Source organism: Protopterus annectens, chromosome 4.part1, assembly GCF_019279795.1.
Source record: "Protopterus annectens isolate FY-2018-M chromosome 4.part1, PAN1.0, whole genome shotgun sequence".
NCBI classification, from domain to species: Eukaryota; Metazoa; Chordata; order Ceratodontiformes; family Protopteridae; genus Protopterus; species Protopterus annectens.
Genome location: NC_056734.1, coordinates 798482241 through 798496725, shown reverse-complemented (window position 1 = coordinate 798496725; position 14485 = coordinate 798482241). Strand labels below are relative to the sequence as shown.

Here is a 14485-nt window from a genome sequence, read left to right as displayed (position 1 = left end):
AATCTATCCCTCCAGCATGTCCTGATTATTGTGGTGACAAGGTTTAGGTCCCTAGAGCTTGTAGCTCGGAGGGATTGGGATTTCTTTAGGTGCAGCATGTCCAACAGCTCTGGGTTTGACATAGCTTTATATGTTAGGCAGAGATCTCCTCGGAGCAGGCGATATGCTATGGAGTAAAGCTGGAGTTTTTTGAGGTGGTCAGTGTAGGGCATTTATTTGAGGCCAGTAATCCTCTTTGTGAGGTACTTCTGTGGCCTTTCCAGCTGCTGCAGATGTCTTGTGAGGTGCATTCCAAAAGGGGCATTGTACTCTGTAATGGGTCTAATGAGTGTCGAGTAGAGGGGAACAATGACCTCTTTTTTTCTGGATGAGAACCTTTTTATGATGAGGTGTGCCACGTAGAAGGACTTCCTGACTACTGTGGTGATGTGACTATCAAAGGAGAGACTACAGTGAAATCTATAAGCCTCCCTGTGTAAACAGGGGTTTTCACTGGGAGTTGTGGATTCTTACCACAAAGATGTCTATTAGATGAACTTAAATTATTTCATCAAACTGCCCATAGTTGTATGTCATGTGAGTCTGAATGGATATGCCTGTCTTGTTATAGCTTGATGCTCCATTCAGGATGAATTTTTTTTACCTTGTACCTGATAAGTGCAGGGGTAGGCTCAGTGCTGATGTTATCTGTTTGGCAGATATGCATCAGGTCCATAAGGGCTGGATCAGAGAATGTCCTGAATGTCAGGCATAGATCACCTCTCAGCAGTCTTCAGGATACAGAATATACAGAGTACACAGAATAGTAGCTATATATTTTGAAATGTTAAACCTACAATTGAGTTTATAACAAAAATATTCACTTTATGTTGTTGATCTTCTTTCAGCTTTTCCCGGTTCAGAGTCGCCACAGCAGAACTCTGTTCTGCTAATGATTGGCAGTAGATTTTTACAGTGCTGTGGTGCCAGCCCTACGCTCAACCTTCAACGAAGGCACGCCCATTCACACATGTCTTTCGAATGCGACTCGACTGCGGGGAGGACATGAAGACTCCACACAGAAGGCGCTCCAGCTCAGAATCGAATGGGAGAACCTCTTGCTTTGAGGCAACAACGCTACCGCTGCACCACCGCAGCTTTATATAAATGCTGAAATTTCTGTATTGAATTATGTCTTTTCATTTTTGTAACATTGTGACAAGCCAATTACAAATATCATGGAGCTTATCTGTAAATATTTAATTAGCTGTATGAACTATGCCCTTTTGTAACATGTAAAATGTAACTTGCAATTATTGTGGAGCTTTTCTCCCAGGGCCTCCACTGAAAACTGGCTCTTCTTGGCCCAGTGGACTTCCCTGGTCATCAAACTTAAATAAATAAATAAAATAAATAAATAAAATACAGATATGAGGCTTTGAGAAGCTCTGCATAGGACATATTGTCTACACCTTGTATTCTTTTCATGATGCTATATTTGTTGCATATGCCTGGTCAAGTACATACTGAAGGGGGAATTGTACACAGTATTGGCCTGATGTGGACTGAGTGAAATGGAATAATATCTTTGGACTTAGATACTATACCCTTTTTTATAGGTTGCACAATGTAGAATAATTTACTTACTTACATAGGCACATGTTCAAATATCAAGTCACTGTTGACATGCATTTCCAAATCCTTGACCACAGGATTAATTCTTAGGGGGGTGTATTATCAATGCAATAATTTTCAGGGTTGTTGTCTTCCTGAAAGATAGTTGTTCTTCTTTCAGCTTTTCCCGGTTAGGGGTCGCCACAGTGGAACTCCGGCAGTAGATTTTTACGGTGCCTAGGTGCACTCGACGCCCAACCTTCAACGAAGGCACGCCCATTCACGCATGTCTTTCGAATGCCACTTGACCATGGGGAGGACATGCAGACTCCTCACAGAAGGTGCTCCAGCCGAGAATCGAACGGGAGAACCTATTGCTGTGAGACGACAATGCTACCGCTGCGCCACTGCAGCTTCAATCTTCCTGAAAGATAGCACAATCTTCCTGAAAGATAGTCCTATTTATTTTTCAGGACTGAGTTTTACGGTATGACTCTGTTACCAGGTATTAGTCTGTGTCAGGCCTACTTGGAGGATGGTTGTTTGACTATATCCAGTTTACAGTCATTTACAAGTCTGGTCAGCCAAAGCTCTTTGATGTTGTACTTGATTCCAGAGAAGTAGATGCCAAAAAGGAGACCCTAGTGCCGAGTCCTGTGGGAATCCATTAGTGACTGGGCTTTTTGTGAAAGTAATCTCACCTTTCCTGACTTCTTCATCCTATCTATGAGCCTGTTGGCTATCCTGTGGGTCAAGTAGAGGTTTATACTTAATTTCATGACCCTGTCTGCAATGCTCAAGTGGGGTATTTTATTGAATGTTTGAGCAAGTTATGCTAGGCAACATGCACTATTTTGCCCTCATCCATTACTTTGGTGACCTTTTCAAAGCATCCACCAGGCTGAGTAGGCATGACTGGTCCTTGATGAAATGCACCTGGGTAGAATTCAGTGTCTGAAGATTCTGTGTGTCATTATTTATCATGCCCATGATTATTCTTCCCAAGGCCCTACATATGAGACTAATTATGCTTATTGGTTAGTAGATTCTTGGGTCAGTGGAAGACCTGCTTTTGTGCCAAAGGATAATAGCTGTAGTCCTTCATTCACGTGGCATGAGGCCTGTTTGACAGCTATGATTAAATAGTGCTTCTAGTGAGCCTGATTGGTCATGTTTCATGCTATTAAGATGGCATCCTGGGATATTATCGGGTCCCAATGATGCAGCAATTTTGGCCATGGAGAATGCATTGAGATCCTGTTCTTTAGTGATAGTTGGGGTAGCAATGGTTGAGGATGTTTTTTGAGAGGTGTGTGGGGGTGAAAGCAGAGTAAAAGTGGAGCTGAATTTATCAGCAAGTAAATTTGTTATATCCTCCTGCATTTGCAATTATTTGGTACATTGTTATGTATTGCCTTTGAGGTTGTGGATATAACTGAAAAATGCCTCGTTGTTGTCTTTGACAGGTTGTCTACCTTCATCTCAAATTTTGCTTTAGTAGGCTTATGTAGTCCTCTGAGTTCTTTATTCAGTTTGATGAGAGAGGTCTTACCTTGCTGGGCATTGCACTTCCAATATTTGGCTATACATTTCTTCATTTTGTTATACAACATACTGATGTCAGGATTCCCCCAAGGTGGCTTGTTTTTGAGTTTATTCTGTTCTTATTTTGGGTATATAGCTGTATACAAGTGAGTAAAGTGCTTTTGTGAATAACTTCATGTAGGAAGCAGTGTTCCCTTGGTTTGGCAGGTGGTGGGTTTGAAATTTTGCGAGGGTTTCAGTTAAAATAATAAGTTTGCCTTGGATTAATTCCTAAAAGTTCCACTTACCTGGTGCCTCAGGTTTTATTTTTGTTTTGAAGGAGACAGGTTTATGGCCAAGGTGACCAGTGAGAACATTACAGTCATGGGTGCAGTGTGCCCCCAAGATGGTGTGGACTATGTTAAGGGTGTTAAGGGTGTTAGGGCCCCTTGTGAGTGTATAGACTGATGATAAGTTGATAAAGTCGAGGAATCTTTGTACCTGCAAGTTTGTGATTGCCAGTTTATAGTGGAGTAGTGGAAGTCACCTATGAGTATGGTGTTCGGTTGAATGGACAGTGTGTCTAGTTCATGTGAATAAGTGGCATTTTGCATATAGCCTCCATGTAAACTAGAAAAGAAAAAAGTATTCCAATAAATTATTCATTTATTTTAAATGCACTCTCAACTGTACAAATGGAGCCCTTTCATTAATGACTTGGTAACAGGCAAATGTAAGCTGTCCAGAAAACAAGTTAATAATATCTTCAGCAAGAGTATTAGCCTAACTTAACAAGGACCAGCAACAAGAAAAATAAATAATTATATTATATACAAAGAGTTATGGACATGACTAACAACAATTCCATTTCATACATTTAGATTTCAATACTACATGAATTTTTTCAGTGCTATAATAATTAATCTCTTTGGATATATGCTTGGTCTTCATTTTCATTTTAATATCTGGTTAATATTCCTTGTTCTGCTTAGTTCTTCTGAATACAGAGGTGCTTGGTTGGTTGCACCGTTGATTGCTAAGCTGCCAACGTCAGTTCAAGGTCGAGTTCTGAAGGCAGCTGGGGAAGAATTGGAGAAGGGACAACATCTGGGATCATCCTCTAAAAAGGAAAGGGATCGTCAGAAGCAAAAGAGGTAATGCTGAGTAATAAACTTTATAAAGTGTGGCTTTATAAGGTTTGACATCTGTTATCCATATTATAAGTAAATGGAAAAGTAATTAAATTCCAAAATGTTATTTATTTATTTTAAATATAAATTCTGTTTGTTGTAGCAAATAAAATATTTTCTTTGACAACTGAAAATGCACTCTTTTATTCATGATAACTGACTCATGTTAGTGTTAACTTAAGCTAGTTTTTTTTCTTTTTTTACTGCTCGACATTGTTCTTTTGATTAAAAGCATAATGGTTACTAGTTCTGTTTGTATTCCTCACAGTTGCATTTTGGGTGCTGGGAGAAAAAGCTAGATACCTTTTTGAGGTTCACTTTGGTGAAGAAAATGAAATAACTTTTTATGTACAGATGTTTTAGGATGCAAATATATTTGCAAGAGTTTGTAGACCTAAAAACACTGTCATTCATTGTTGTATGCTTTGTTCCTTGTTAAAGCTTTCATAGGTATGGAGACATATATTTTCCCAATTTCTTAACTGAAATATTTATTTCTTTGTTTTGGCAGTACTCTGTACTGCTACCCCATGAGAAAATAAAATTCTAGTAGCTTCTGTCGCTTTTACCAGTGCACGATTTCCATGACATTTTCTTGCTTTGTCAACAAGAAAATCCAGTTTAAAACATTAATCTTTAAGTGCAGCTACTGTTAATTCAGTGAATGACGTTAAGATAAATTTATGGAAGAATTCTGTATATGGTAGATTTAGCTTTATACCTTGTGTGTTACTTTTGTTCAGAAATGTTACATATTCTAAAAAACAGCACAGTAGTACATTTACTATTTGTCTGCACTGTTTCAACATAGCCAGTGATATCTTACAATAAGTATAAAGTTAATGAGTATTTCACATCTACAATAATCTTTTAGCAAATATAAAGCTTTATACTTTAAGCCACATTAAAAGTTAATCTAGTATAGAGGACTGCTTTTTTTCTCTGTTATTGTTGCAGAGTGAACTTGTAACTGTAACTTTGCCACAGCATTTCTTAATAACTTTTTCAGTGAAAGTTGTCTACTTTTTCATTTACTTATGTGTATTTGTTGTAATATCAGTTTGTTGTTAGTTGCAGTTGTATATTTGTCAGTCCCTCTGCAGGCATTATGTTTCTTTACCATTGCCACATAGCCAAAGTAATTCTTATGTATAACTAGAACAGATCAACTGGATCAGTGCACATACTTAGCTTTCAACTGACTAAGTAGAAATTTAAAATAGAATGAGGCATTGAATATAAAGCATCGGTTTAGTTACTGCTAATTTAGCATGTTGAGATCAGACTCGTATATATCTTCTACATGGACTTGCATAAATGGGTGATTATGCAAAAGGTAAAAAAAAAAAAAATCAGCCAGTCCAAGAAGACATTGGTTTGCCACGTTTGTTCCACAGGATACACATGAATTTCATCAAAACTCTTTGCCTCCTTGGATTGGCTGTTTATTTTTTTTTCATTAATTTATCATCTTGGACAGGCTGTTTTTTTTTTTTACTTTTCTTCATGGCTCTTTTTGGACTAGCTGCTTCTTTTACAGCCCTCAGAAGTCTGTTTTACCATTTTTTGTTTGATTTTTGTTTATACTACATCTCATGTGTTGGAGTTTCAAGAAAGTATAAGCTTGTGTTAACTTGATCTCCACATATCAAGCAATCAACGCTGTTTTTCTTTTCTTCATTCTTTGTTTTGCTTGCTTCCTGCAAGTCTCTTTCTATTCCAAATAGTGAATTATGTTTAATGAGTGATACATGAAAATAATTGCACTTTGAAACTGCAAGTTATATGTTTTCTTTGCCTGTCAGTTTCTAATGGAACTATGTCTACATTTCCCTTTCAAGCATGACGCTTTTGAGTCAGCAGCCATTCCTTTCTTTAGTCCTTACCTGCCTGAAGGGCCAAGATGAACAACGAGAGGGACTCCTCATGTCGCTACAAAACCAGATCACTCAGGTAAAATAAAGGTGACTTTTATCCATAATACCCTTTGATATGAGTTCTAACAGCACAATGTACACCATCCATTAGTAATACTGTTGTTTATTGACCAGATCTGCAGATTTTTTTTCAATCAACCTGTGGACCAGGGGCTAAGCAATACATAGGTTTATAGGTTCATAGGTAGGTACTAGGCTATCGGCCTATGGGCCTACGTAAGCCTAGCCAACAAGGTTCCCTGGCTTACGCCACCCAAGAATGTTATATTCCTGTGCCACTGTCCAGCAGAGACACAGAAGTGATCCCCGGAGTGTATTTCCTATTTCCCATCCACTCATCAAGATTTTTCTTGAAGAGTGCTAATGAAGAACTTTGCTTGACATAGATGAGTAGCCTGTTCCAGAGTATAGGAAGTCTCTGGGACAGGAATCTATCCCTCCAGCATGTCCTGTTTATTGTGGTGACAAGGTTTAGGTCCCTAGAGCGTGTACCTCAGAGGGATTGGGATTTCTTTAGGTGTAGCATGTCCAGCAGCTCTGGGTTTGACATAGCTTTATATGTTAGGCAAAGATCACTTCGGAGTAGGCGATATGCTATGGAGTAAAGCCGGAGTTTTTTGAGGGGGTCAGTGTAGGGCATTTGTTTGAGGCCAGTAGTCCTCTTTTTGAGGTACTTCTGTGGCCTTTCCAGCTGCTGCAGATGTCTTGTGAGGTACATTCCAAAAGGGGCATTGTACTCTATAATGGGTCTAATGAGTGTCGAGTAGAGGGGAACAATGACATCTTTTTTCCTGGATGAGAACCCTTTTATGATGAGGTGTGCCATGTAGAAGGACTTCCTGACTACTGTGGTGATGTGACTACCAAAGAAGAGACTACTGTCCACCTGGGTCCCAAGGTCTCTTATCAAACATTCAGTGTTAAGTAGATTGCTGCCCTTGTGGTAGTTCATGTGTACAGAGTTTTTACCAAAGGGGATGACACTGCACTTTTTCGCATTGAGCTTGAGGCCGTGGCTCTGACACCAGGCATCTGTCTCAGCGAGGCCCTTCTGTAGGATGTCCGCATCATTTGGGGACTTGACTATGGCTCCTAGTTTGCAGTCATCTGCAAACTTCATTAGCCAGAGGCCTTCTTTGTTAGCCTGTACTTCAGATAAGTAGATACCGAACAGGAGAGGTCCTAGGACAGAACCCTGTGGTACTCCACTTGTCACTGCTTTGAGGTCAGATTTGGAGTCTGCAACTTTTACAGTGTGGGTTCTGTCAGTGAGCCAGTAGGCAACCCATCTTGTGACGTAGGGATTTTTACCTAGTTTAGTGAGTTTAGCTATAATTCCAGAATGGGGGATGGTGTCAAAAGCCTTGGCGAGGTCAATATAGGCTTTGTGAACCACCTTACTCTCATCTACGGCTTTAGTGACTGCCTCAAAGAAGTCGATCAGGTTCAGGAGGCATGATCTGCCTTTCACACACCCAAATTGGTTGGGATCCAGAGTTTGGAGGTTACCAATGTCTTTATTTATGAGTTCCATGATGATACGTTCCATGGCCTTGCAGACCAGGCTCGTCAGGCTAATAGGTCGATAGTTCCCGGGATCAGTGGTGGCTCCCACTTTGTGGAGTGGGATAACTGCTGTTGTGCACCATTCAGTGGGCACAAAGCCTGATGCGAGGCTATTATTGAACATGGTGCTTAAGTGGGGAGCCAGTTCATTCTGAAAGTTCGTGTAAAACGCAGCCTGGGATGTTGTCCGGTCCCATTGATGCTGTGTTTTTGGCTTTAGAGAGTGCAGCTTTTACCTGGGTAGTTGTGATTACAGGGACTCTACATTTTTCCTGTATAGATATGGGCCCTTTAGGGGGTGAGGGGGGTAAAGTTAGCACTGAACCTATCTGCCAGGATGTTGGCAATATCAGTTGGTACTGTAATTTTCATACCTTTGTGCTGTAACTCAGAGCAGATCTGGGTGTTGCCATCGAGATTCTTGACATAGCTATAGAATGCTTTGTGGATGTCCTTAGAATTAGTGGCGATTTTGTTTTCGTAGCTAGCTTTGGAGTATTTTATAAGGGATCTCAGCTTCTTACTGAGGCTGACCAGGCAGCTTCTCCACTCATGGAATTTTACTCTCTTTTGCAACAGTTTCTTCCTTCTGTTGTACAATTTGTTTATGGCAGGGGACCACCAGATTGACTTCCATTTTTTGTAGGATAGCATCTTGGTTCTGTTTGGGATAGCATGATCCATGCACTCATGTAAGTGCTTATAGAATGCATTTGTGTAGGATTCAGCAGTTGTAACTGTATTGTCCATCTGCATGGGTGTCATGAAGTTCACCACTCCTGTCTTAAGAAGCATAAAGTTGGCTTTGGAGAAATGTTTTACCGTGGTTTCCTTAATGGAGGGGTGGGATGTGGATATCAAGGGTGATTAGCTTATGGTCAGATCGAACCAACGAGACGTTGACTTCAGGTGTGGAACACCAGTCACTCATGTTGTTAATGACTAGGTCTAGGATATTGTTGCCCCTGGTGTGGGTGTGGATAAGTTGATCCAGGGCATTAGAGTTTATGAATTCCAGAAAACGTTGCGCTAAGGAGTTGGTACATGAGTAGTTTTCCCAGTTTATGGTGGGGTAGTTGAAGTCGCCCATTATTAGGGTGTTTGGTTGAACCCTAATATTTTCCAGTACATCAAGAAAAGAGGAGTAGGAATCCTGGGGCATGGTGGGAGATCTGTAGCAAACTACAATTTGGATTGCAGTTTTGCCCAGAGTTAGTTGCACTTGGATAACCTTGGATGCATTATGCTGAGCAACTAGTCTGAAGGTGTGGATATCCTTAATGAATATGGGTACACCTCCGCCTTTGGTTTCGGTCCAGGTTACATGGCCTAAAAGTGTGGTATGAGTTATAGCCTGGTTGTGCAGAGGTGCTCTCTGGAGCCTTGAACCAGGTCTCAGTTACTGCACAGATATCGATGTTCTCCCTTTTAAGGAGTGCCTCAAGTGAGTGCATTTTGAGATTTAGACTTCTAGCATTGAGTAGCATTACCCTCAGTTTTTGCTTGCCTGTTCTTGTTACGGTGGTGAATTTGTCATTTGAACCTTGCCTAAAAAAGGCAGTATGGGGCAGCAAGAGCCTTAGCCAGTAGCCGGAATCCTAGGGGCAACAGTGTAGGCCTTCTGTGGCAAAGCATCGTCGTCTGTCGACCATGTCATCCCATGCAAACAGATACTGGATCCCCTTAGAATGACACTAGAAGCTTAGCCAATTGTTGAAGTCAATCATTTTGATCTTGTACTGTGGTATAATTCGGGGCGATGGCAGAATGCTGCTCAGGGCTAGGGTCATACCTGCCTGGGCTACAAGATCGGAGAGCTATTCCATGTCTCTTTTCATGTAGTCCAGGGAGGTACATCTCAGGTCATTCACACCAACATGGACAATGACAGAGTCATATTTGTACTTGTTGTGGAATGACTTTGGTGCATGGGTTATGATGCAGATCCTGGCACCCGACAGGCAGCTGACATTAATCTTCTCCTTGTTTAGCCTGGTGAGTGGGAAATCAGTGTGCCTGACTATAGAGTCACCTATGACTAGTGTGTTGGGTACGTTGTTTTGCCTTATTGGCTGTGGTTGAGTGGCACACTGAGCCTGTGGGCTATGTGTCATTGCGTTTCTACTTTGGAGGTCTATGTTGCTTAGACAGATTATTATTGAGAGCCTCCGCAAATGTTTTTGTGTTACTATGTGTGGATTTTGGTGGTGTAGATTTAGTGAAACTATGTGGTGAGCAAGGGAGCCCGCAGGATTTTTTGCAGGGGGGTGCAAACCCAAGACCCACCCACACAGCCCCACCCCCTCTTATGCCCCACCCACTAAGCCCCACCCCCACCCCCTGCCCACGCAGCCATTCCAGTGTCCCATTACTTGGCTATTTCTCCCCATTTGTCATAGACACTGTTCAAATCTCTCAGTGTGCATACTGTTTTATGCTTTACTTCTACAATGATTACAGATATCTGGATTTCATTTACAACTTTTATTTCAAATTTTATAGCACAAACACTGATAGACATTTACTAAACCTAAACAAAGCAATTGTCTTACAATGAAAACAGACTTAGCATTAAAACTTCTCTACCTTTGAAACCCACATTCACTGAACCACCATTGAAACCCGCATTCAAAGAAAATGCATCTGGCCAGTGGCAGGGTAAGTTTACCTTTGGGCTGTTTTCAAATCATAGGCTCCTTGCACACATTTTTAGAACCATGGAAAAGTTATTTGATTTACCTTCCTGACTGTATTAATTATAATATATAATAATTGAATTATATGCCTTGTATAATACAGCACCACTTGTTAGAGCGTGTTTAGAAATGTATAGTTCTCAACATTTTTCCTTTAAACAATGAAACAAATCATATGAACCAATAATGACAACCTGCCCAATTCAGAACATTTCAACCATAAAGGGCCACTCTACTCAAACTTCTGTCATACAATCCACCAATATCAATTAATATGCAGAATCTTTGCAGAAGTAAAAGTCATCTGAATAATTCCACATTAAAGAGATCTGAAACCAGTGAAGAGGTTGTTGCTAGAAAACAACTTTATATTTCAGAGTTTAGTCTACAAACTCAATGCCTGCTGCCCTTGAAGAATATATTACCTACGTTATATTAAAAATGGTAAGCTAGTATATTGCAATATTGAATGGGTGGCAAGCTGAAAAACAAGTTCATAGTTATTAGGCATCTCATCCAAAGGAGGACATACTCAGGACTGTAGCACTCCACCTCCTTAAAATACAAATCTACATGTTGTGGGAGTAGAACCTATAGCCTTCTGTATCAACATGCAAGTATGCTACTGCTGTGCTGCTTTAAATATTCTATACCACAGTAGTGATATCATTTGCTAAACAAAACAGTTGCACATTTTAAGCAGGCTTAGCATGAGCAGCAGTAAATTTCTCTTCCCTTGAAGCTCACAATTCCTTGAAAATGCACTTGAAAATAAAATCCACCTGCTAACTCTAACTAGGGCATTTCACTCTCTCTCTCTCACACACCTCATCCTCTTAGTGCAATAAATCTGGACAAAGCCTAAAATAAATGGGAACAGATTGTAAATATTGCTGTCATGAACTTAGAACATTGCTAGAATCTGCACCTGCTTCTGACAAAGTACCTTCCTGATGACACACAGGACAAATATATATTTGTGCAGTTATTCAAACCCAGACTGTATTTAAAATAAAAAAGTCACTTACTACTAATGGACAAATTACACTACCAAAGAAAAATAAGTAGTAGATCAATAACTACAAATAGGTCTAATTAAAGAGCTGAATAATATTACCTATGTACTTTCCTCACAGTGCGACTCAGTGTCTTAACTACTACAATTTGTGCCAAACCTGAAGTGCTGAGAGCAAAACAAAATAATGGAATCACTGGAGATAATTGAAAATAGTTTAGAACATTACTTTGCTAAAATATTATGAAAACAGCATGAGCTACAGAATTTCTTGGGAAGAAACAATATAGAGCAATTGAAAAACATTAACACATCATGCGTTTAACTTGTTTATTACAGGAGTTACCAATACTTACATACGAACAAAACAATCACAGGACTTAGTAATAAACTGCATATGGCATACCAAGCAGTGCAGCATCTTAAAGCAAAAGTAAAGCAGTCATAGGATGAGAAGAGGCAACTACGTATTCAGCACTATAGAATTGCTCAGGCCGCAGTTTAGTCTTTTATAAAATTAACCTCACAACTTAACTGATTATAGGACCGTGTAAGTAGTGTTTAGGATCGTTGGGGACGAATTTTTAGGAAGGCTAGCTCACAGATGGTCAGACAGTCAGTGTATTAAATAACCACGAGGTACAAGCATAGCAAATTATTAACAGACAGAAAATCAGCAACGATCACTGCAAGCTCATTAGAACTGTTGCCCGGGCCCCAATAACGGAAAAGTATTTAAATGCTGCTCACTCTCTCAGCTCTCTTATTTCTCTGGAGTTTTCTAAACCATAAGAGACGGTATAGTAACAACTGTTGTATGTGACTACAAAGTTAACATCAGTTTCTTGGTCACACATTTCCACAGGAAAAGCTAAATTGTCCTTGAAAGCAATAGTAAAGTGAAACTATGACCGCAATCAAGAAATCACACACCATATTTAAGATGCTACGTTTGTAGTTTATTCCATATATGTAATTATTACACAAAGTCACATTTAATGACTAATGTTTGCCAGCGTTTAATGTTACCAAGAGCTGTTTGGATGGTGAAACACATGCCTGATACATTTATTTCAAACTGCAGTCTGGTGTATTATGCAGAACAGAGAAGCACACAGACCTGATCATTTACACTCGTGCCGTCTTATTGACTCCAGCAGATTTCAAACACAACATTGTGACACTGAGAATGTGGACACATCTGATAGTACTCAAACACAGTGACCAAATGGCATGAAGCAATAACCCTGGGACCCCATACTGCTGCAGCATTTCTCACAAAACATTCCTGGGTACATGGCATAGCTTTCAACCTCTTAGCACAAAAAATCTGTACAAAGCCAAAAATAAGGGTGACAACCCCCCCCCCCCCCAAATAGGGACACAGTTTACATATTGTTCTTATAAACTTAGAACGTTGCTAGAATAAAACGTCTTGTGTTACTATGCATTTTCTGAAGGATATTAAATATGAAACTCAAATATCTGTCAGTATTTGATTAATTAATTCCTTACCGCTTCACCACAAAAATCCAGAAAATCACATATTTTATGAGGAACAGACCATAATTATGAGGCAAAACTCTGGAGATTTGAGAGGTAAGGCATATGGTCTCACCCATTCTGTAAGTCCACAAAACACTTGTAGATAGTGTAGATGATTATTCCAATATCTGTTCAAGGAAAGATGTCTGAACTAGGGGCATTAATATTTTGCAGAAAGTTTTGCAGACTGTCGTCAGCTGCAAAAATACTTTTTTAGTCAATAGCTGTTACATAACTACAGCTCAGATGCAGTATATTGCACTATTTTATGTTTCAGTAAAAAAGTATCATTAAAGTTGATTTAGGAGTTTATATTTACTGCTGATACTGGCATTCCAGCTGCTTGGTATTAAATCATCTGTAGATTTGCAGAACTTAATTATTTCTATCCCAATGTATATTAAACCATACATTAGTCATTTAATTAATTCATTGACTATTACTATTTGTTAGGTATATATAATTATATGGTGATTAATTGCTATTTCGGAACAATGAAGCTTATATCTTCCTACATTCCTAGCTTAATAAAACAAGACAATTTTGTTATGTAATTTGATCCCACAAATAAATACATGTGTAGGAATTTTATGTCTGTGTTTGAATACATTTATTGGTAATTTTGTATTGGTGTGCTTTTTAAAAAGTTCAGATTTCGTACTCTTCAAAATTTGCATGCAGGGCACAATCCATTTTATCAAATATCAATGATCAATGATGGTGTTAGTGTTGCTTGGATCTGCCCCTACTTCAGGCTTTACTCTCCCATTATTTACTTCTCTGCATTCTGTCACTTAAGTTTTGTAGCCACATTCTGGTTCATTATAATAAAAAATAAGGTGAAAGAAATGTAATTAGCATTAACGGACAACTGTTACTTGTTGTTTAGGTTGAGCAAGGCTTGTGCCTGTCAGTTTTTGTGGTAAGTATCTGCCATTCTCTAGGTAAGTAATGAAAATGTTCTCAGATTATCAGGATGTTAGCTTAAAGACATTCATCAGTTGGTAGTTTGTGCCAGCTGGTCTTGAGCTGTCTAGAGATTCCTGTCCTGCCAGATGGAATCTAAAGCAGGGTAAGGGTTAGTGTATACAGTAGCAGAGTTTTGTCCCTACATCATAGATTTGATCCTATAAATCCACATATTTTCTTTACTAGCAATAATTAATTAATTATTTTTTCAAACTTTTATCACAGGAGTAGTAGAAATTACAGAAGCTTGTGGTCATAGTACTGCCATAAACTTTAACAGTAAATACATGATCGCGTAATTTATAGTTAATGTGTGCGACAAATTCATATATTAAATATCTTATCATTCATCCTATAAAACTGCTGTCATTAATGCAAAAACTTAATACATTCAGGCCAACATGGCTGTTGGTAGATCAAAGAAAGAAACATAAATAAATAAGCAGCTTA

The 14485-nt window shown here is 39.2% G+C and overlaps 1 protein-coding gene across 1 annotated transcript in view; it reads left to right on the top strand.

The window, feature by feature from the left end:
- The window catches only part of MED12L (mediator complex subunit 12L), a 919119-nt gene that overhangs the window by 346902 nt on the left and 557732 nt on the right, over positions 1-14485 (top strand). Inside the window, exons 15-16 of the mRNA XM_044070851.1 lie at positions 4110-4271; positions 6149-6260. Of these exons, the coding sequence (XP_043926786.1) occupies positions 4110-4271; positions 6149-6260 (274 nt within the window). The remainder of the gene's footprint in view (positions 1-4109; positions 4272-6148; positions 6261-14485) is intronic.